General features: G+C 39.1%; 1 protein-coding gene across 4 annotated transcripts in view; it reads left to right on the plus strand.

Moving 5' to 3' along the window:
- The window catches only part of GRB10 (growth factor receptor bound protein 10), a 149,955-nt gene that overhangs the window by 89,260 nt on the left and 36,653 nt on the right, over nt 1–24,042 (plus strand). For all 4 annotated transcript variants that reach the window (XR_007630117.1, XM_050324916.1, XM_050323243.1 and 1 more), the window contains exons 4-5: nt 3,671–3,887; nt 6,639–6,780. Coding sequence is in view for 3 of the 4 variants with exons in the window: in XM_050324916.1 (XP_050180873.1) it covers nt 3,671–3,887; nt 6,639–6,780 (359 nt within the window). In the remaining variant the exon portion in view is untranslated. The remainder of the gene's footprint in view (nt 1–3,670; nt 3,888–6,638; nt 6,781–24,042) is intronic.

The following is a 24,042-nucleotide window of genomic DNA, read 5'->3' on the forward strand; positions in this document are numbered from 1 at the left end:
CAGTGGTGCTAGTTTCTGAACAAAGCCAAAGTTTAACAAGTTTCAGGCAAAGAAACAAGATGAAGTTCAGGCAGCTGTCAGTGTATGCACTTTGGTTCTAGTTTGGGAAAGAACATTGCTCACAGAAGAGTCTATAAAACTGCCAGTACCCTGTCCACCATCAGAAGTATCTCAGAGCCAGGTTTTGCAAATGTTTTCCTTTTAAAAGTATATTCAAAAGCTCTTTGCAGGTTTGTGCATGGAAGTGATAAGCTAGCATCTATGCTGTTCAGTTGAACTGAAAAAATAGCCCATGAATATCCACTTTCATATTCATTGATCTTATGGCAGAATTCAGTACAGATTAAGGAAAATATCCTTTTGTAGCCCTGGAAGTGCATGTCTGCAAGATAGCTGAAAATCTAGAGGTTTGTCAGCTATCTGCAACTCTGCTTGATAGATCCTTCCAGGTCAGTTGCAGAATATGTGTGCACACACTAGAGGACCAGCCTGGTACCATGCTGACTCAAAGCCCTCTGATTTGCAAATTTTGCTGTTAACTAGCAAGCCTCCTTAAAGTCAGTTTTGTCAGCTTTTTTTTTTTTTTTTTTGTCCCATGTAGAGTGCTCTTGATGGAGGCTCACTGGTTGGTAGAGAAAGATACTTCGAAGGATTGCACTATGTATGAAATACACTTCTGAACAGTATGCCTGCAGATAGTTAAAGTAGTTAAAAATCCCATGGATGGCGTATTTCATTTTTGTTTAGTTAAGCTCTATAGAGAACCATCACAAGTAACATACTGGATTACTTGGCAGGCTGAGACATCTGCTGGCACTTCCGAGGTGCAGGCTAAAGCAGCAAGGTTTCCTATTGCATAATGCTGAAATCTCTTCAAAACGCAATGGTATTTAGTAGTAAATGCCATTGTATGGAGATGAAACTGTATGAAATTCAAGATTGCAGGCTTTGTCTTTAAAAAGCCTAAGGATCTGTGCTCCTGCAAAAGTTTTATAGCAAGACTGAGGGCTATTATTAGCAGTGCTGCACCCGCAGAGAAAAGGAGTTGACAGAGGAGTGAAACCAGATTCTGGACTTCAGTGCAACATATTATTAGGAGAACTCTATATGCACCTTGTCAGTGCTTGTCCTGTTGGAAATTGATATACTTAAAAGCCTGCTAATGGTAATTCAATGCTTTAATCTATGTAGTTGGTTTGCTTAGTATTTTGCATGAAGTGCCTCATTTTATGCATATTAGGCTATACAGGACACCTTTGTAACTATTTGATTATTCAGGGAGAGCTTGAGATGACTCTTAATCACTCCTTCCATGTTGCAATCACCTGAAAACTTAATGATCTTGCACGCTAATAGCTTTGTCTAATTGTTAATAAATTAGCACCCTTGTGGACCAAGCCATATGGACTTCCATTGAATGTACACTTTGACTTTCTTCCCTTTCTGCTTTTCACCCTGCCAAACAATTGCTGTTGGTTGCTGTAATATATACTCCCTCATTCTGCAGCCAGGGTCTGTCTTTTATGTCTCCTACATCCAACCCCAAAGCTTTTACTAGACAGCCATCTGACACCCTACAGCTCAGTCTTCTGGTACTTTGGATGAGTGATAAAATTCTAAAGCTTTGTAATTTGGCCTCTTCCTCTTTAGACTCCTACTCCTGTGGTTACCTTGTGATTGCTCAAGAAGTGTTTTCAGTACCTCCTCTCCAAATAAGATAAGAATCTGGAGTAATGAAATTTAAATTGCGTCTCTGTCTCAAGATCGCTAAAAATAGCAGGAAAATTATTGTAGACTTTGTCCAAGCAAAGCAAAGCTTAGATTGTTTAAAATGCACGAAGTAGCTGACAGACAGAAAAGGTGGTGTAGCCTAGTGAAGGTGAGTCCAAGTAGTAGTGTAGTAGCTGTTAAGTACAGAGATGGAGGGAAATGACCATAAAGCAGAGAAAGGAAGAAACCCATTTGTGAGGCGATGTAAGGGTTTTTTTTGGTTTTTTTTTTGACACATGTTAAAACCTATATTCAATGAAGGCTAAATGGCTGTTACTTTAGTAAAGAGCCTACTGACTTTCAGTGAGGAACATAATATTTCAGGTAACTAAATAGAGCTCAGGTGTAGAGACATGGACCAGCACCTGTTTAATTTTGAGCAGATCTTTTGTTCATCCAACACTGAGAACTTGGGTTGTCAGCATCCTAAACAATCGCTGTGTAAATGCCACGTTCAGATCCCATTATGGTTATCAAAGCATGTTGTTGGTGGACAGAAATTCATCGGTGCTGTTTCAGATTATATCCTCAAGAAATGTGATACTAGTTCAAAATGATTTATGGTATCTAAAAGAAAGTAGTACAGTTAGTTGCAAGCTGAGTAGCTGTTTCTGGTGGTTCATTTACCTAGAAAACATGGCAAAAGAACAGATATCAGAAAATAGGGTGTATTTTAGCTGCATAGCACTGTGCAAGTATTTACTAGCTCCACTGCTTCTCTCTGCTTACAATCCGTGTTGTGAAAAGTTTTGTGAGATAGAAAGTTTGCTGGCAGCGATGGTATATTTTACCAGGCCAGTTGATACAGCTGGAAAATAAGGGCACATTTTTGGATGCATAAAGCTCTGTTTGGTCAGAAGTAGCTGTTCAGGCAGTGACTGTGCTGTAACCAGAAGCAGATATTGATGTGTGTGTTCATCAGCCTGCTGAACTCCTGATAGGGGGTGACGTAACTTGTGGCTAGGGAGTAATTACAGTGCTCTGCAATAGGAGTTCAGAGAGCGGTTAGTGCAAAGGGCTCACAGAGTTCTGTTGTCTTGCAGAGTAATTATGATCGTTAAGGAGGAATGATTGAGCACAAGTTACTTATTTACAGTGAGGTAAGGTGGCGTATATGGAAAGGTTGGTGTCCTTTTTAGGGACTGGTATTTCTCCAGCCACCCCCACCACATCCCTGATTGATTTATGTTGAGCTCTTTAAGGTAGGGGTCTATCTATCACACTGTAAGAGTAAAGATACAGATAGATCTTTTTATATGAAAGTCCTTGGAGTGCCCTTCAAATACTGTATCACAAAAACATGCAGAAATACATGGGTGTTTTTTAAAAAGATATAATGATGGCTTTCCCATGCATGCAACAGAGGAGTGAATGTGTCTTCTAGCTATTGACTTCTGCAGCACTGTCTTCCGGGTTTTTTTTCCAAATTATTTGGTCTTGCAAACTGTTTATTACACTGGAAAACTGAACTTGATACATTGACAAGCTGAACTGAGATATTTGTAAATTATACACTTTTGAAATGTATGTCAGTTTATCAGTAAGAGAAGTTGTGCTTTGCATTAGCATTGTCATTAAAAATCCCACCAAATTCTGCTTATATATCCACCCCCCACACACACATATATATTTATATATATAAATACTATTATAGAAATACTTCATTCCACTTGAGTAGCTTTTCACCAAGGAAGACAAAACAAATGTCCGTTACTGCCTGTTACTAGCTGTGGTTTTCTACCCTAAAATAAATAAATTATTCCTGCAATAAAAATTTGCACTGTTAAAATATAACTATAAAATTACGTGACAGTTTTACTGAGACTTCGTCTTTGCTCTTGCCATGTTTCTTTTATTGGGACTTCTAGGTGCATTAGGCTGCCTTTATTTTGTCTTCCAGATGATGATGTGGACCTAGAAGCTTTGGTAAATGACATGAATTCCTCATTTGAAAGTCTGTACTCCACATGCAGCATGCAGTCGGAAACCACTCCGCTCCTTCAAAATGGTCAGCTCAACCGCAGCCAGCTGCCGTCCTCGGGACCCGGCACACTGCAGCCCATGTCTCCGAGGCAGAAGGTGCAGCGCTCTCAGCCAGTGCGCATCATGGCAGTCAGGTAGGAACAAGGGACTCGCCTCCTTTTTGCTAAGTTGTCACCACGTAGTTTCAAAGGAACTACATTTTAAAATAGGAGATCTGCTTCCATAACAAACCAAGTAGCGTTAGACTGGACTTTAGCACAGGTAAGTGAAGGATGTAATATTTCCACATATTATCACCCCTTTTTTTTCATAAAGGTTTGATGTAGCTGTAGTAGCGGATGTCTGGAAGTGTATCATTGGTTCCAATTGGCAGAAATTATAGCCGAACTTGGATTTGTTTCCAAGCTGTTAAAAACCTGCACCTACTGACAGCTCCTTGGTGTTTTTAAGCATAAGAGATTGTGTAGATAGATGAGGCTGTGTTCAGATAGTTTTGATATACAGAAAGTGCCTCTCTTTGTGGAGATTTCCTTTACAGCTCAAGAGAAACAAAGAACGAGCATGTCTTAGTTATTTAATTGTTCTTTCTAGAGCACCTTCATCTCACTTGAGTGCATTGTGTGAGTCATTGCCAAAAAAAGAAGTGTTAAAGTTGTTCCCCAGTTCTAATGAGGACTGGAATTCAAACTTCAAATGAAAAACTTGATGGTGATGAGAGAGTCTATAGGTGATGTAGAGGTTCTCAAAATCTTTTTAGGCAGCAGGAGGAAAGGAGCTCCTGTCAATATGAGTAGGTAAATAAATTTATTTCCTTCTAGTTAACAATGTCTTCTCTAAAAGAAGTGAAAAGTAATAATATAATAAAAGAAAAATCCCAGATGTGGAAAGTGTTGCTTCTAGTTCTTTATATGAATGTGTTACCTTTCTATTTGAATGGGTAGTATGCAATAACTGTAATGCAACCAAGTCATCTGATGATGCAATTAATTTTACAAGTATTTCATACCTAACCTTGAATAGGGCTGTACTAGAAAGTGAAGTCTCTGGAGTACTATAACTGTTGATATTTTATAAATATCTCAGTCAAAACACTTAATTTAAACTATTTTTTGCATTTCAAAACTTTAAAACTCTATTTTGAGAACACTGTGCCTTTCTGCAATCTGTACTTCCACGCACACAAGAACATCGGGTGTTTTATCATTAAAGAAAATAACAGCGAATCTTTTTTCCAAGTTTATCTAGACCCCTATGCAGGGGGAGGTGGCTGCATCTTCTTTGCAGACAGAACAGAGTAATTGACTGTGGTCTCTTGAGAACACAGGTTCATGTGTGGATCTGTCAGGAAGTAAAAGATGCACTTGTAGTACTACAGACACAGCAGAGTGCAGCACAGAGAACTTCCAGTTCAAGGAAACCACACCTTTCTAATTGTGTTGAGTCTGTGGTTCCACTTCTTACAAAGGAGGTCAGTCAAAAACTTGCAATGTAGTGCACTATTACACAGTTGCTGATATGCCAAGTCTAGTGGTCTGAAGAAATCTTACACTGTCCTTTTACCCTGTGCTATTGGGAACTGCACACATGGGGAGCAGCAAAAAAATAAAAAAAATCAAGCAGGACAGGTAGTTGTTGCCATGTAGACAAGCAGTAGTTGTCATAGTTATGGTTGGAGCCTGCTATTTATGGCAAACCCCTGGATGTCCAAGGCTCGTTTTTGGAACACCAAGGCAACTAAACTGCAGGACAGAGTTACCTGTGGAGTGGATTTCATAGTAGTTAAATTTTATCAGCCCCTAGGTTCTGGTACAGTCAAAGACAGTGAATGTACCGAGAGTGGGACACACTGCCAGGGGCAAACCCAGCAGTTACCTCCGACAACTCTCAGCAGAGTAGGCAGCTCTGTTAAGGAGGCTGTGCTTGCTGAAGGCATGGGGGAAAATGAGAGCAAATTGAGTTTTTAATGGTTTGTCTTTCAAACAGAGAGAAGTTAGTTGATTATCTCTGGAAACTTCCATGATTGCCACTAGATGGTGCTTTCTGCACAGACCTTGAAGGGCAAACTGCTGCAGACACCTAGTGCATCTTCAATGGTGATGCCCTGACATTAGGGAAACCTAAAGCCATCTATGTGGTCATGAATGGGTCTTACAGCTTTTCTGGTAGGCTTTAGTTTTCCTTTTTGTTGGTGTGGACAGTGCAGATGTATTATAAAGTGGAACTTGAAACTCTTGTTGGTCCTATGTAGACTCATGAGGTGTATTTTGGTACATACAAACTTACCTGAACAGTAACTGTACAACTGGCATAAGGTGGGAGGGTGTAATTGCAGCTTATTGCTGAAGCTGTCTTTGCCTTTTCATTTCTCAAAAAAACGCCGAGTTGCTTGGAGATAGAATCTGGTATTATAAAGAGGTGACAATGCTGTTTCAGTCTCAGCTTAGAGAACTTTACAGTGGGGTACATATATTTGTTTTCAAATCTGTGTGAAATTTGGCTCCAAGTGACAGCCGTTGTGTTCTCCTTTTTCTCATTGGTTTGGATGAGCTTTACTGACTTTCTAACACGCAGTGCTTAAGCTTATAAGCTAGTGCTTACAACAGTGAGTAAAGATAGTTATTTGTGTTTATTTTATTTGCACAGTTACCTCAGTTACCCAAGTAATCAAATTATAAGCAACAAAACAAGCATAAATGCCTAACTGGTCATTTTTCACATGTAGTTACCTTCTTAGCTCTAGAAGTTGCTGCAACTGTATAGTAGTTCATTAGAAAAAGATGGTTTTGACCTTGTCTTTAGTGTCAATCGTAAATAGTGGGACAGGAGATCCAGGTCTATTGATGCCAGTTTGCTCCTCTTAATGCCTAGTGCTTCTGTGTCTATAGGCGTCTCCAAGAAGAAGAACAGCAATTCAGAACATCGTCACTGCCAGCCATCCCAAATCCCTTCCCAGAACTTTGTAGCCCCGCAAGCTCTCCAGTGCTGGCCCCTGGATCTTTACCTCAGAGTCAACCTGCTAGTAAGCATGTGAGTATGGGACAAAGCTTTGGGTCATCCATTTGCGTGCAAAACAGCAGTGGACTACTTCATTTTGAAGGCAGAAAAAAGCTTCAAGATAAGTAAAAACACCTGTAGACTTTGTCTATGAGTAGGGCAGCACTGGCCAAGAGACTATCTTCAAATAGGCTTCCTTTCCTAAAAGGTCTGTAAGAATGAAGTGTATAAATGATGTAAGCCTCTTTCAGATAAAAGCATGTTGTGAATGAAGCAGTAATGCCTAATGTCTTTCAGATTTTGTTATTCAGTATAAAGAGTTACTAATTCAGAAGTTATTAGCTTAGAGTTGGAGGAGGATCTATGCATATTATACTGCATGTTGTAGGTGCCACACAAACACTGGACAGGTGGATTCTTTAAAGTCATGGTGGTGCTTTATTTTGCTGTTTTTCATGAAGGTGCTTAAAAAGCAAAATAGTGTTCTTAGAGCATGTATCTATGCACAGCTCCTTGTAATGGGATTTAAGGGGAGTACTGTCCCATGGAAAGCTGGTGTAATCATTCTCTAGGTTCTTGGCAGTGAAGATAGCACAGACTGAGTTGCCATGTGGTCCTGAGTAATAACCCCAGCAACACTGCAGTTTTTCTTCTGTGTCCAGCTCCACTCTCTGAGAAACGGTCATCTTGTTTTGTATTATTCCTCGAGCACACTGAAAGACTAAAGCTGGGCTCAAAAACCTTTGTATTGTAAACTGTTTGACTTGCATGGGGATGAAAGGATGGGTTACTCTTACTGACCATTGACTTACAACAGTTCTGTGCTTGTGTACTCAAAAATATTAAGTTTTATGTCACTGCCCAGTTAGTTTGTAATTACCTCCTACATCTGCTCTGAGAGATAAATGGTTTGGGTGGACAGTTCAGCTACAAGTGGTTTGTTTACCCTTGCATGTTCTGTATTGCATTACTTTGCCATGAACAGCTGCCTACTGTCTTGAAAGACACAGTGCATCTTCTTTGGTTTTACTGTATTTCTTACACATACAAGACAGACAAATATACAAATAATGCACTGGGGAAAAATTGAGTCATCCTCTTGGGAATTTAGCACAGGGCCCTGTCAGAGACCTAAGCAGAGAGGCTGTTTTGCCATGGCAGTGTTGATCTGACTCTGGGGAGACAAAACCAGGGGCAATTCTGCCTCCTAGCACTTGCCAACAGGACAGCAGCATAGATGTAGTTGCTGTATATACTGTAGTTGCTGATGAACCTGTGTTTACTTCTCCAAATATTTCCTGGGTTTGGGGATTCTTTGCCTTTCAGCTATATGTTTTATTAAAATTAACCAAGGCACCCTATACAGTGCTTTGTAAAGTCTTAAGGAATCCTAATGTTCTGAGTCAGTTTTTGATGGAATTTAGAAACTAGTGGTTTAACAGTAGATAAATATAAAAGTAATCAGTCTTTTAATGTATGTGAGAAGATGGCTGTAAATATAGAATAAAAGATTTTTTCCTAAACTTTACAAGTTTTTAAAAAATTAATCTACCTAATTTTAAAATGTAATATCTTGACAAATGTTTTGAAAGCCCAAAATGAAAGAGTTTAAATTGTGTAGATATCCTTGCAGCTGAATTTTTTAATCAAAGACAATCCCTAGTGGTAAAAGCTTTCAGTGTACAAATTGAGGATGTAGAACATGTTGGACAATAGAGGCTTCTTTTGTATATGCAGATATACCATTCATTTCAGCTTGTCAACTCATTGGAGGCAGAGGAGAAACACTGGCTCAGGGTGAGGGAATGATAGAAAAGTGTTCTTTCCCTCTCTAATGAATTATTTCCCTCCTTTAATAAAGAGATAGAGGAATAGAACTGAAACACCACCACCCCACCCCCTCCCCCGGTTTTAAAGTATTGATGAACAAAAGTAAAAAAGAGGAGGTTCAGTTTCTTTGTGAAGGAAGGAAACTTATTTTTAATACTTCAATTTTAAACATGGAGTGTTGTTGGATAACAAAATAATCTGCCTGATCAACCTCCTTGTAATTTGTGTTTAACCTAGTTCTAATTCCCTTCACTGGAGTATGCTAAACATCATGAGTAAAAAAATCAGTAACTTAAAAAATGTTATACATCTTTCCAACTTCAGCCCATCAAAAAAATGTAAAGTTTGACAATTGGAATAAATTATTTTAGGACATGCTCTGACTTATTTTGTATCCATGGATACAAAATAAACTACTGGTTAACAAAATGAGTGATGAACTTAAAGGTTGAAGTTATTTAGTTAAAGGACTGCAATAGCATGTTTAATAGCTGGTAGTTAGTGAAAATAAGTTGTGCTTTAAGAAAAATATAAATACAATAATAAATGCAAACCAAGGTTAAATATCGAGATGCTTAATTTCAGGTTCTCTGCTTGCAGATTATAAACAAAGATTAAAACTGGAGGTTGGAATGAGCCATTCTAATTACACAGGATATATGAGGTGTTAGTGAAAAGTGATTCCTTTTGTGCATTTGCAGGTAAATAAGCAAATAGCAGTTCTGGCCAGCGGTGCTGCAGCTCTGATCACACAGGGCATCACAGCACACTCATGGCATGGAGAAAGTGTTGCCTTTGGTCAGTTCCTATCTAGGGCACTTGACAGGGACACAGGTTAATGTAGCTTTAGGGGATTTCGGAAAGGAGTGGATATTTTGTTTGCTGACCATGTGAAACAGTGGGGGGTCACTGGGAAGCTGGGATGTCTAATACAACTTCATAAGAAATGCAGTGTTGTTAGTATTGTTCCTCATGGAACACCTCAGTCTTATTTTTTAATAACAGTAAAATACAGCTCTGCAATGATAAAACCTAGTAGTGGTTATGCAAGAGGAATTTAAAGATCCAGTCTTGTTAAACGCAGAAGAGTCTCATGTCCTATTGCCAAGAACTGAGCATAAAGAAATGCCAGTTCTCTTCAAGTTTTACTGAAACTTTTTCCCAAGATGTTGTTCCCTATAGGAGAAGGATGCATGTGTGAACAAAACAGTGAATAAAGGAGCTTTCAGGTCATAAAGCTTGAGTTATATTTTCAGCTGAAAAAATGGATATTGTCTTTTCCTATATGTAAAATTTCATTCATCTAGCTGGAGCCTGAGATATAAATTTCTTGTTGCTTCTGAGTCCTTACCGTATTTTTTTGATTCAGTTGCTACTGCTTTTTTTTTTAACAAGTGGTTTACAGCATTGCTTTTTGCGTTTCACTACATTGGTTTCACACTCTTTCTTTTCTCAGCAAAGAAAGGTAAAAGGAGTAAAGCAATGAAAAATAACTGTTAATAAGCCTTTCTTACTTTTTTTGTGGTAGGTTTTTTTGTTATCTCATGATGATGAAGCATTTTTTTAATCTTAGTCAAAAAGTTGTGCATATCAGGTATAATTTCGGTTTTTAAAGTATTTTTTATGAGATCTGTTGGGTAATAGCACTAATTTCACCACAGCAGGAAGCAAGATGCCACTTCTGGCTCTGCTGCCAGTCAGGCACTGAATATTGCTTTTAAAGCTGATGGCTGCAGCAGCACACTGCAGCTGCTCCCCAGAAGACAGAGAACAGTGAGAAATAACGGGTCTTCTGTATTAGCACAAAACTAAAAACACATGTAGACAAATAGGATAGTCATTTCGGAGAAGCAATCTGGGAGGTAAAACTGGAACGCTAGGTTTATTGAAATAATTCCAGATTGGGGGTGGTGGTGTTTGTTTGTGTTTGTTTGTTTGTTTTGGTTTTGGTTGTTTTGTTTTTGGTTTTGTTTTGTTTTTTCTTTTAAACTCTGGATAATCTTCTCTGCTTTAGAAAAAAACCCTTAAATTTAAAGACCTTCTAGATAATTTTTCTGAGCACACATAGACAGGTTGAGAAACTGGCACATAATTTAGTAGTAAAAGACTTAGAAGAGAAATAACTGTGAACCTTTGGGTTACATATCAAAGGCTATCCTGCACTGAACAACCTCCACAGTGGCAGCATCTGCACTAATACAGTTTTGTGACTAAACACATCTGGTGGTAGACATTAAGAAATTACTTGTAATTAAAGGGATACATGCTTCTTCGGAGTTCAGCACCATAATCCTTCATTACAGATCTGCAGGTGGAAACATGCCACCGTGAGCTAAGTTTTGCGGTGAAAAATGTTAGATGTTGACCTGTTAATAGTGAACGGCACAGGGATCTGTAAAAATTGGCACTGCTGAAGTTTTAGTAATGTAGACAACCAGCTGGATGAAAGCACCTGAGTATGTGGATGAAAAGTACCAACTACCTGTGGTATTGAGCCACTAGCTACTTCAGGTACTGGTGTGGTGAGTGAGGCACTGCAGATGTCTTGGGTTTGGAGAAAGCGTGACCCTTCAAGTGGTAACTGACAAAGGGCTCTAACATTCTTAAGTTGAGAGCAGTGTTGTCTATGAGCTTGGACAGGAAGAGGGTGACAGGAGAGTCATGACTGATCAGTGCATGCCCAAGCATTCCTCTCTTCATCATGTGTCTCTCTGTCCTGCAAGTACCACCCAACTGCTCCTCCCCACAAAACCCAAAACTTAAGCAGACCTCTTGAGAGCATGCAAGCGCTCCCTCTTTCCATGATTAGGAAGGGCAAGAAAGGCGGGAGCAGAAAGGACATGTTCTGGGTGACACCATGCAGCACTGCAAGACCATTTGATATTTTTCTTTGTCTCCCTATTCCCCACATCTTTGGATCTACGGCTCATGCACACCTACAAGCAAAAGGTCACCCCATGTCTGAGGGGGACAGTGGTTGTGGGCTGGGAGAAGGGACAGCTGAAAGCTTTTAAATCATTGTTCACTTAACAAGATAAATATGTTTGTCTAAGATAAATGGAAACCAGAAAATTATACCAAGCCAAGACCAAACATTTGTCCAAAAGGTTGCTAAAAACATCAGACAGCTACATTACCACCAATTGAAGTCCATCTTTGTGTTGCTGGTATAAACTAAGAACTGGTTGGTAACTTGGGTTATAATTTCTGGTTGTGTACAAATATTTTGGAAAAAGCATGCAATAATTACATGTAGGTCACTGCAGTGCCACAGGATATTAGGCTTAAGTATCTTGTGTGAGTCAATGAAGCTTTCAACTGTAAAAATAGGGCAAATTTCTCACATCCCCCCTCTATACAGCCCAGGCAAACTTCCAAAAAGCAGTTTGATGTACCAAAATTATTTACTCTTTTCTAGCAAATTAAATTCACAAATGGGTATGAATTAATGCCATTCTTTTTTCCAGATTTAGTTACCCTTCAAGGGAACTCATGTAAACAGACTTCTTAGTTTTAATTGTTCTAATTGCATGTTATGATGCACACTTTTTTTATTTTTCTTCCCATAAAACTTTTTTATTGGTTCTTTGGAAAACAAGGATGTTGATTTCCAAAAGAGAAGCTGTATAAAAATACAAACTTCTGTATAAAGCAAGCGTTATGTACTAAGTTAGATTTTGCATGTATGACAGCAGATTTTATTACTTGATTCTGTGGTGGAATAATCTTTAACAAGAAGACATTTTGAAAATAAATGCTGACATCACAATGAGTCAACAGGACATTACTTCCTCTAAATAAGCTAAATCTATAGCAGGATATAATCTGGACATTTTCTTAGGTCCAGGTCCAAGCACTCCCTTTGGCCTAACTTTAAAATATGGGTTTTCATGGGTATTTGCCATGACACATAATGTGTTTCTCTCAAATATTTCTTTAAAGCAAGGCTCTTAAGCTAATTAAATAAATCATACATAAATTGCTCTGCAGCATGTTTAACTCGGATACCTTTTTTAAAGTAAGTGGCGATTGTGTTTGGAAAAAATTGGGAAAGAACAGGCCTCTGCTGCAGGGCTGTGATATAACTGCATGAAAGCAGGCCCTGCACTTCCCTGGGCACCCCTCTCTCGTTTGGAGAAATAACACTTTCCTGAATTAAACGAGCTAAATTTGATGGGTAGTGTAGGAAAGACATTGCATTACTTCTCGTCTCCTGTGTCGTGAGAACACGTTGTCCTCTTAGTCCTGAAGAAATTGGGGTGGGGGTGAGCTCACTTGGTTCTGAAAGTCTCATGTTCTCATTACTGAAGAAGAAAGTGATGAATAACTGAAGACTAACGAGTATGCTGGACTAAGCTAAAGACTGGCAGTCCTCAATGCTGCTAGTGCTGGTCACCTGGTGGGTCTGCTGGCTCTCCAGCTGGAGCCCCGTGTGGCCTGCCGGAGACTGAGATCAGCACAGAGTCAAAGCTGCTGTTCCTCCTTCCTCACGCCTGTTACAGCAAGAAGCTTTGTGGTAGAAAGAAATGAGTCTCTTTGTTCTTGCTTTTGGAAAGCGCCAGAACAGTAGTTACAGTCCCAACTTGAATTACTGGAAATATTAAAGGCATCTCACGCTCAAACCCAAGAGTATGTTATTTGTTGGGATTTTTTTGTTTTTAATGACATAAACCTGGCCCAGCTCCCAGGAGCGTTTTGGCTCCCTACCCGGAAGCGATGCTCCGGCAGCAGGAGTGTGCTGGGAGGAGGGTTACGTGGTCAGGACCAGCAGCAGCACGCAGGGGAATGCATTGTCCATCCGAAGGAGGTCTGGCACACACTGCAGGATGGGATCCACCTGACCCAAACCTGCCCTGCTCCTCATGTGCTGGTACCCCCACTGAGTCTGCAGCCACACAGTCATGTTTGCAGTTGTTTAAAGAAGCTTTTGCACAGATGTAATGCTGAGAAGTCTAGTATGTGCTGCAGTAACTGTATTAGTGTGTTCACACTAGATTTTTGTGTGTACCATCTGAGTTATGTGTGCCCATGCACATTCTTGTTGCACAACATTATTCTTGCTATATTTTATTAATGGCACAGTGAGAATATAACTTAGCTGTTCTATGCTTTGATCAGGAATTGACAGAACTGAGAAGCTATCAGGCTGGAGTGCGGTGAAAAATGGGAAAACATAACATGAGAGGAATTCTAATTCCCTCTGTGCCTAGTGAGGCGGGCAGGAATGCGTTTGGGTGTAAACATAAGTGCAGTAGGGAATAAAAAAAAAAAATCCCAGATCTATATTGAGTGACTGTAATTATACCATAAATGAATGGTTGAAATGTCATAACTTCATGCTGACAGCCTTTAAGGAGTCACTCAACATAGTAAGAATAGCTATGCTAAGTCTCAGCCCTCCTTGATGTCTAGGCTGTCTGGACTTGAGGTGTGAGTTCAGGTCAACTTTTGAATAGAAACCTTTTTGGACCTCTGCTACCAAGATGAAAGAAAGCACCAACTCATAGTTTAGAGCTGATGCTGTGTATTCTGCATGACCTTGTGGCATGATGTTGTTGGCAGCAATTGGTAGGTGAGCTGACCGCGAGGTTCTTCCTGCAGTGAGTTGTGGCAGCCCTTACAGAGCTGTGCTGGCACCTGTGGCTGAGCTGCCAGTGATCCCCTGGTGAATGCTGTGGACGTATGTAGTGCAGGCCTGGGAAGACACCCAAGTTTTTGCTTGCTTGCTGGCATCTACTTCTAGGGATGGAAAGCAAAGCCAATGTTTATTTTGTTCATTTCCAAACCATCAGCACAGTTGTTGCTTAAGTATCAGAAGTAACACTATTCATTCACAGCAGGTACAGGCTTCTTTGGACTTGTAATTTCCTGGACAGTGATCTGTGCCCATGATGAAAGTGAAAATCTGTTTGAAATGTCCATGTTCACTTAGGTGGTGTATGTGTGTAGATGCACGGAGAGGAATAAACTTGGAGTTCATTGTTTTGATAATGGGATGTTTTTACATTGCTGCAAAGATTGCAGGTACAGTTTTGTTCCATTTCCTAAACAGAAGGGAATGTTAGTTGGAATTTAATAGCATTTTTTTATTAGAAAAATACCACTGAGTTAATTAAATCATTGTGGGATGAGTTTCAATTCTCTGTGCTCTTGATTTATAGTCTCCTATTGCTATCAAATTCTTATGATATTATTCTTCCTCCTAATGGGAGTGCAGAATTACTGTACTAAAAAGTGATTTTGTTTAATTAATGTAAGTACCTTCAATCTTTTCTGCAGCTTCACTGTAATCTGAAAATCATTTACAAAGCTTACATAAAAGTGAGTTTAATCTGGACATGTTAAAAGGCAAGCCACCATTCATAAAAGCTACAAGTCATATTTCTCTGGCATTAGGATTGCTTATTCTCTCCAGTGGTAGACCCTGCTGCTGCCAGGGTTACTGGAGACGGTTTCTCCTGCTGCATTTCAGGAAGCAACAGAGTTAGAAATAACCTTCATTGTGCTTCATGCCTGGAATGTTTGGTTTTTCTGGTATTGCTGAGGGAGAAATGAATAGCAAAATTGATTGATTATAAGCTAGGAGTTTGGATGCGAGATCCCACGTTGAGCCTGGGATGTTTCTGGGGAATGTGGATAAAGCAACTTTGTCACAGCAGACTTATTACCAGTGAAGTCTCATTAGCAGCAAAGCAAGCACTGTTCTGCGAGTTTTTGTGGGGGAAGGGGATGAAAGTGGGAGAGACCTTTAAAAGCTGCTTCTCCTTCTTACTAAACAGATGCTACTTAAAAACATCCAGCCAGCCCTTCATCTGCCTAGCTCTCTTCTCTGGACAGAGTGAGGAACTACTCTGTTTTTTGGGGTTATTTAGATAACAGGCTATGAGGACACTGCTTTACCCTTCACACACACAGAGTTTATGGCGTGCATTGTCCATCTAGACATCTAGGAACAGCATCCCTACCCATGGCCTCAAGCTTTCCAAGTGTCCTGTGCTGTTGCAGGAGTATGAGGAGACAGCTTTGAGTGCTGAAACTGATGTGTGTGCCTGACAGTCACCGAGGAAGGTTGGCTGCCTCTCTGTATGGTGACCTTGCACGTGTTCCTCCTCTCGCCTTTTACATTTACCTTTAAAAAATCGGAGTTCCCTACCATCCTTGTCAGAATAGGCAATATGAATAAGCCATTCATAAGGAACAAATGTTGCTTAAAAAAAAATGCTGAGAAAAAAATGAGGTGCAAAACATTATGGAAAGGAGTATTCTAAGGTAAACACCACTGTCCTGATAGTAAAACACCTGGATTTAACTTATTTGACTTTACAGACAGTTTGCCCCTGGGCTTCTGTGAGTCATTTTTGAGCATGTCCTTGCCTGCAAACTTTTAAGAGCCACTAATTACTCTGAAGTAACTTACTTGTCATATTGTTGCTGATCACACTTGACTTTCCCTGATGCTTAATAAAATCCACTGAAAGCAAGCCAACCACAGTATTTCTAGATGTTATAAATAGCTTTACAGATGTTTTGAGCAATTCCCATTCACCAAGTGCTCAGTTATGTTGAACAAGCTATAGATGGAATCTTTGATAAGCATCAGATATCAGGTGCACAGTTTTAGCATTGAAAAATACCTGTTGTGCTTCTGTTTATGAATGCCTTTTACTAAGTTCTCCCAAACTCCAGACTAGTGTTACATTTAAATGTTTGAAGTGTATGTGTGTGTGTGAATATATATATATATATGATTGTATGTAGGAGAAGATCAAAAGATTACTTACAATACTGTCACACACCTTGTAATGAATTTATGGAACAGCTTGAAAAGAAATAGACTTTAAATATACAAAAGTCACCCTCCCCTTCAGGAGGCAAAGGAAAAAAAGATAATGTTACAGGAATAGCAACATCTAGTCATGCAAATAAAACAATGTATTTTATATTCTCCAAAGTATTTTTCTGTATTATATGCTGGTTTGTTCCATGTATTTTTTTCCCTGGCTAACCTTTGAACTTTTTTCTTTAACAAACTAGCTTGGCAAAGCTTTGTAAAGCTCATCCAAATGAGGCTGAGACTTGCTTGTGTTACAGCCTTGTCAAATGAGCACCCTCTAACAGCCAGCCTCAAATAATGTGTTGCTGAAAAATGTCCTTGCTATGCTTGAAGCTAATGTTATTCCATCTGCAGCATTTAAAAGGTCCTAAATATACTTGAGAACCTCTTTTGTCATCTTCATGAGAGATGCCAAGGCTGGGTTTTATTCCTGAATGTGGATTTAGTCAATATTTTAGCTGAAAGTTTTGGTTTATGCTTACTGGTTTTCTTTGATAAGAAAAAAAGTTATATTGCATCTTTGATACTTGTCCATCATGATTTTCATCCTAGTCTGTTGGGGATTTTGGTTATTTTTTTGGCATTGGGTGGTTTTGTTTGTTTGTTTTTGGTTTGGTTTGGTTTTTTTTAATGTCTGCACAGATGAAAAAGGTAATCTAAATCCCAGATCTTTCATCTTCTGCAGAGAGAGGCTGTCATTCCAAGGGAAGTGAAGTGCTTGTCAGCTGGGGGAGGCAGAAGAGCACCACGTTCAGCTCCAGGGATAAAGAATGTCTGTTTCTAACAATTTGTACAGTGTGACACATTTCTCAATATTTTCTAGGATATTAATAAGAAGGGGAAAATCAGGAGGCTGCCGGCTATATTTGTGCAAATGTACCTCCAGTGTAATTTCCCTTTGCTACCAGCGAACATTCAGTTCTGTGTTACACTCCATGCAAGTTGCAAATGAGCATTTGCTTACAGCCTAATTAGGATAGCTTAGAGCAGTACTTAATTGCAACACTTTAAGTAACACAGAGGAACTTCAAGCCAATCTGACTAACAAGAAATTAAGTTCGTGCTCTGCCCAAGGTTGCACTACCTGCTGTGTCTGTAAGGCTTCATTATGGCTTACCCTCTCTATGTCCATGGAATAGCACTTAGGCAATCTTCAGAGATCGCTTTTTGTCTAGGAGAAACCTTTAGGATTTAAATTATAGCAGGAAATTCTGCAAGAAGTGAGACAGGGCATGATGGAGTCTTTCAGTGAGTAGGAAAATTGCCTGTGAAGCAGATGCTGGCTTTGAGTATCTCTAGCAGTTCATCCATCGAACAGATGTCCAAACAGGTCTAAGGTGAAAGACTGCTGTGTTGACGTATAACCATTAAAATGAAAGAGCTGAATGAACTTCATAGGCTTTCTATATGTTACTTTTATCTCTTAAATAAATAAATAATATAGTAGTTCTGAAGATGATGAAATCAATTTTACAGCACTGTAAACATGCTCACATCAGTTTCTTTGCTTTGCCTCTTTCTCAAGCTTTCTCCAACATGCAGCTGTAAAAGCTGTGGTGTTTAACTTGTCTATCAACTTGCTTAAGGATGATGTGCATACAAAGGTCTTGTTTTCCCCCTAAGCCAGAATCTTGGACGTGCTAATAGACCTACATTCAAATAGTAGCCATTAAGAAAAGGGAGACCCTAATAAAATTCCAGCAAAAATAATATAAGAAATTTTGCACAGTGTCATGATTCACATGATAGTAAACATGATACACAATGACAGCGTTCTTTGAGTTTGCAGCAGTCTCTGCTTTCTGCATAATTAAGTTCATCTCTAGCACAGCTGTGTCTTTTCTGAACATATTAGGTGCAACTTAGATCCAATATCTGGATATGAGGAGTGGTGGATTGCAGTGGAATTAGTTGATTTTCTTCATTATTCTATTTTAAAATCTGTAAATGTAGGGAAGTAGAAAGTATTTTTTTTTCTCTTACGATATTGGACTATTTAGATAAAATTTCAACCAGTAAGGTGTCACTTAGTTGAAGAAATACATTAGAAATATTTGAAGAGAAGGTATTTAAAGTCTGAGTTGACAATAGCTCAGAGTGCTTCGCTTAGACTTGCAGAACTCTGACAGTGATATGGAAGGACTTCTTCCGTTACTTTTGTACAAAACCAATTCTGTTGGTGCAAAACCTTTGCAAGGCCAGTTTTACTTCAGTGACTTAACAGATCTTTTAAAAGGTTGTTGCAGGGTATTTCTTTATTCTGAACAATTCTGCTTTTTCAGTACAATTACAATAAAGTATTTTTGAAGGATGTATTTGTCTTTACATAAAATGGTTGCTAATTAGTTTCGTATGCTGTAGCTGAACTACCAGTATCTGGACCTAAATACCTGTATTGATTATTGATTGCATATTGAATTATAAAAGGTGTTCATTATTGTAAGACAAACTTGGAGGTCTTTACCTTCAGCTGACCAGTAGTAGGAATGGCCATGTTTTCATATTATTTGCTGTGCAGTGGCATTTTTTTTTTGCTACTGGAAAGTAGCATGTAGACTAATGCACATATCTGCGTAGTTGTTTTGCCTACCTACAGCAGCCCCTTCTTGAATCTCAGCTTGCAAAAAGTGGAGATTGAAATCTTTGACTTCAGAGGAAGATACTGAGATTTCTTGCTGAAGGTAATCTTCACCTTTTCCTGTCCAACTTTGTATCGTGAATATTCATATCAGCAGTTGGCTTGAAGTCAGTGCATAAGTCTCTTCTAAGCTCTGGAAGAGTGTTGGGTTTAATCACCCTTAGGTTGTCAGATCCCTGCTGTCAGATGAGACATGATAGTCGAGCCTTTTACTCTCCTTCTGTTCATAGACCTTTTCAGGTAGCTGCTTGCTTCCTGTTAAAAACAACTTAAAAGCAAGTGCTATTTTGGGAAGGTGTTGCATTCCACATTTTGCTTGATGAGCCTCATGTCTGACCAAGGGACCTTTGTGTCTGCTCTGTTCCTTCTCACCTCCTATTTGGGTTGCTTGTTTGGGTATCTCCAGTTAACAGTGAGATAGGGAAGTACCTTTCAAGTGCATTCACACTTTCTTATGGTACAAAGCTATAAAAGATGATAAACTGCAGAGAGTCCCTCTTCCTCTTTCCATTGACCACACTGAGAACCTGAATGACTACTGAAGACTAGATGTGCTTTGAAGTAGCTGGTGACAGTTGAAATTACTATCACCTCTGTGTAGTTTTGGAATGCAAACCAAACCTTAAACTAGGTAGTGATCTGTGATGATGAAGATCCTTTCTTTCCCCTAAGTTACTGTGCTGGTTTAAAGGCAAACTGGCAGGAGAAATTAACCCAAGTCAAAAGAGATTATAAGTCAGAATTACAATTTAATAAAAATAATACAATAAATACAATTATACAGATGAACAATTGGTTTTAACCCACAAAAAACCAGATGTATAACCCGGCACCCTGGGGCATGAACAGAATAGTGTTCATTGGCCCCTGTGCTGAGCCTCACGTGGGCCCCCTGAGTTCAAAAACAAAAGGAGAGGAAGAACCTTTTGGTGTGAGTGATGGTCACAGTCTGGTTGAGAGCAGTGGTTGCAGTCTGGTCGAGGTTCTGGTCATCCTCTGGATCCCACGAGTGGTACCAGAAGTCCCAAGACCCCAGGATTATATACACTCAGGTTCAGGCAGGAATGCCCAGCACCTCCCTGGGGCGGGGAGTTCCACAGTGGGTGATTGTGAGTTGTGGGTGTGAGGACGGGAACATCCTCCTATCTCACAGACCTCTTAACACCCAGCTTATAGCCTGAGGGGTCAGGTGTGCTCTGGGCAGCTGCTGCAAAGGTCTATTGTTAACAGTTTCTGGGAAATGACATAGAGGGTGTAGAATACTCAGTTTGGGTTACACCCACACAATGATGAACTGGTCCCGCCTGCTCTAACTAGGACAGTTACTAAGCTGTTTTATTAGGACCAAGTCAGGCCTTGTTTCTAAGTGGGAAATGGTTTTGACCATTTGCCTGAATGGCCAACCTCTTCCTCTGTTACTCCTGGAAGAAACAGCAGAGTTTGTTTATCTGGAGAGATGCTGGCAGCTCCAGGCCTGATTTTTTTCCCATCATCTGTTAAAGGCTTGTGATGAAAATTTTTCAGTTTCTAATCACATTCCTGTTGAGCAAATTGAAGTCAGTGCTCTTCTGCATGTCTGTTTAGTGGTTTAACCTCAGTATGCAGTGTTCAGACATCTGAGGTAGCCATTTTCAATAGAGGAATATATATATGATTAAGGGAGGGAATACAGGCTTTCATGGACAGATATTTTTAGCCATTGGTACTTGATACACAATAGTGATGCCAATTCTTTCTTTCTTATATATATATATATATTTTTTTTTTTTTTTTACAAATGGGAATCTTGGTGGGGGGAATACCTCTTCTTCAAGAGCCAGTACCTATGGGGGAAAGTAGTAGCAGAATTTTCCGAGGTAGAGGGCTGTGAAACTGGACCACCATTACAGAAAGGTAAATTACCTCCCATTTGCTTTCTGATTTTGTACTAGGGAAAGCTACCCTCAGCTTTGTTTTGTGTAGAAAACCAGGGGCAACAAACTTCAGTTGGTTTGTGAAGAAGGAAGGAGGATTTATTTCTCCTGATTGATTATCTTTGCAATGCAGAATCAAAGTCATTAAGATCTATTTCTGATGTTTTAGTTAACTAAGAAATCTTAATTCGTCATTTCAAAATGGTTTCCGTCTTGAACCCCAGAATGAAACTACCTGGTAATTTATCTAATCCAATCTGTACATATGGAAAATAATGATCTTTACAGAGAAGATTAAGATGTTAGGCTTAATGCAGCATTGTCTATGAAAGGGAAGTGTGTTATATCGCAACTAGAAGAAGTATGTACCTTTTCACTTACTCTTTAAACAATTTTCATGGTATAGCTTATGGAAGTTCATGCACTTGCTACTGTTGTTATGCTTTAAAAAGTGAAATTCATAGGGTGTACAGGTTGGCAAAGCCTTAGTTGATGTGAGCCAAGCAAACTTGGGTTGTTTTCTGTACAGCTGGGTGCCCTGAGAGAAGAACCTGCAAAACTCTGGCAACAAACCCACAAAACCACTTATTTCTTGCAAGTTACACTTTGGGTCTGATCAGTGTCTGCTATGCTGAAGGATGTATAAGCAGCAGTTGAACCGAAAATAGTTTCAGTACTGAGTATTTTTTGTTAATACTCTGCAGCTAGCCAACAATTTTTACTTTTACCATGTTCAATCTTATGCAGCAAGATGGGGGAGTTGTGGAAGAAACAAATGTTGTGACACTCTTCTATGCTGTACAAAAGGCAAGATAGATTTTTCTCCAGTAAGAAACCTTATGCTCAGCCACCATCCAAAGACGCAACCTTCTGAAGCTTGAAAAGGCAATAAAGTTTTTCCTATGTGTAGAATTGTTTCTCTGTGAATCAATTAAGAGTGATAACTAGTGAGATTTGCGGAAGTCAGCAGATTTTGTTTGACACAGTTAGAAATGCAGGAATAATTAATAGCTAGTATTAATTATTATTCCAGTTGTAATTATTAATACGATATGTTTCTAAAGGACACTTCAAAATAAATTAGTTATAATGTGTACCACTATGTATTTAAACTGTGAAATTCTACATGGAGATTGAATGGAAGAATTAGATACTGAAATTTTAAATGTATAGAATGACATTTAAATGTATGTTACTGGTTTACATAAATATAAGACTGCAATAAGCAGATACACTAAAGGAAGCAGATCTTAGTATTCAGATTCATAACAAACACAGGCTAGTGTTTGGGGTGGGGAAGGAAAGGAAGAACTCTGTTTACATTCAAATACATTTGATTAAAGTTTTGTCTAGAAGGGACTATTAAATTACTATGTTGCCCAAGATGAGATGTTTACATGTCTTCTGTTATATGTTGATCTAAGTTGCACTTTTGCCCTTTAAGCCTAGCCTTCTTCAAGTCGTACTTATGTAGCTGGGACTGATAGCCAAGTGCACAACATTTTAAAAAATGTTTTATTTTGAAAGGGAATGGAATTACTTACTCATGGAAATAGAAACTTCAGAATACGAAAGATGTCCAAAGGTCGATCTACCTTCTTCCAGTCAATCTGGGGGGAGAAAAATGAACTTGTGAAAAGGCAAAGTAAACCTGACACCAATGCCTTTACATTCTCTTTCAGTTTCTCTGTGGTTCAGTTCAAGAAGGTTTCAATGACCTAGATTTTTCTCAGCATAATTCTTAAAGAAGATCCATGATATAAATACAGAGCCATTAAATTCCTTTAAGAAAAAAATTATCATTCTTGCCAGAACAGAGATAAAGTTACTGGTATGTTTGCATAATGGATTTCTTTAACCTCTTGACAATAATTTATGGAGGGGGGAAAGGGGAAAAAGGAAGCATGCTTGAAGGTAACCACTCTTAAGTGTTATCTATAGCACATAAAAATACAGAGCCCCCTCCCTTGTCATTGCCTTTCTGAGTCTTGAAATGGTTGTTTTTTCTATGATCATCTATGGTAGTAAGGCCACTGTTAGATGATTTCCCACTTAATACCATGCAGAATTGGTTTCTAGGGAGTGTCGATTCTCTTAAAGAAAAGATTTGCCCAATATTTGTTCTCTGGGGATCTTTTTCATACTCGTTTGCCTACTCCAAACAAAGAAGCTAGGCATGTGAGCTATTTGAATATAATTGTCTTTCTAATACAGGTAATTATTTTAAATTCTTAATGGGATCCTCCTGAAAGTTGTTGCATAAACTTTTCAATTAGAGAGAAGGCTCTTTGATCACATTTGCACAAGATCTTTAATTGGGTGAACAGCACAGAATAAATACATTTAGAAATTATCTCAGATTACCTGCTTTTAGGGGGATGCCTATAGGGAGGAGAAAGCTTTGCTTCCAATCAATTTCAAAGATAAGATAGCTTAACTGGAAGCTGACTATGCCTTGACAGCTTCAGAGTAGCAGTGACTTCCATGTAAAATAATCTGAAGCAGATGCTGAATGAAGAAGTAGCATTTTCTTTCATGCAAGCTTTGGCATCAGATCTCTAGCATTATGTTATCTAGTTCTATATCAGGAAGCATTTTTTTTGTTATGACACTGGTTTCAACCACTACCTCAGATTTATACCTACACATTTAAGTTCATCAGCCTTTAACAAACAGATCATAACGCTAACTTAAAAGGAACTTTGAACCACTGTGGCCTGGCTTGGGAAAATATTGCTGAAGGATCCTAGGGAAAGACCCATTTAGAGTTCCAAAACTATGATCAAATGTCATTAAATCTTTCTCATGCTTTTAGTTAATATTGTGGTGTTTATGTAACTTTTCACTATCTGCATAAGAGATTACAGGCTAAAGAAAGGGCTGCAAGAAACCTCATGAAGTTCAACAAGGGCAAATGTAAAGTCCTCCATCTTGAGAGGAACAACCTCAGGCACTAGTACATGCTGGGGGCCACCCAAGTGGAAAACATCTTGACAGAAAAGGTCCTGGGAGTCCTTGTGGACTCCCAAGTTGAATATGAACCAGCAATATGCCCTTGCCACCAAGAAGGCTGATGATAA

The sequence above is a fragment of the Myiozetetes cayanensis genome, unplaced genomic scaffold (genome assembly GCF_022539395.1).
Source record: "Myiozetetes cayanensis isolate MyiCay16 unplaced genomic scaffold, myiCay2020 scf1, whole genome shotgun sequence".
Lineage (NCBI taxonomy): Eukaryota > Metazoa > Chordata > Aves > Passeriformes > Tyrannidae > Myiozetetes > Myiozetetes cayanensis.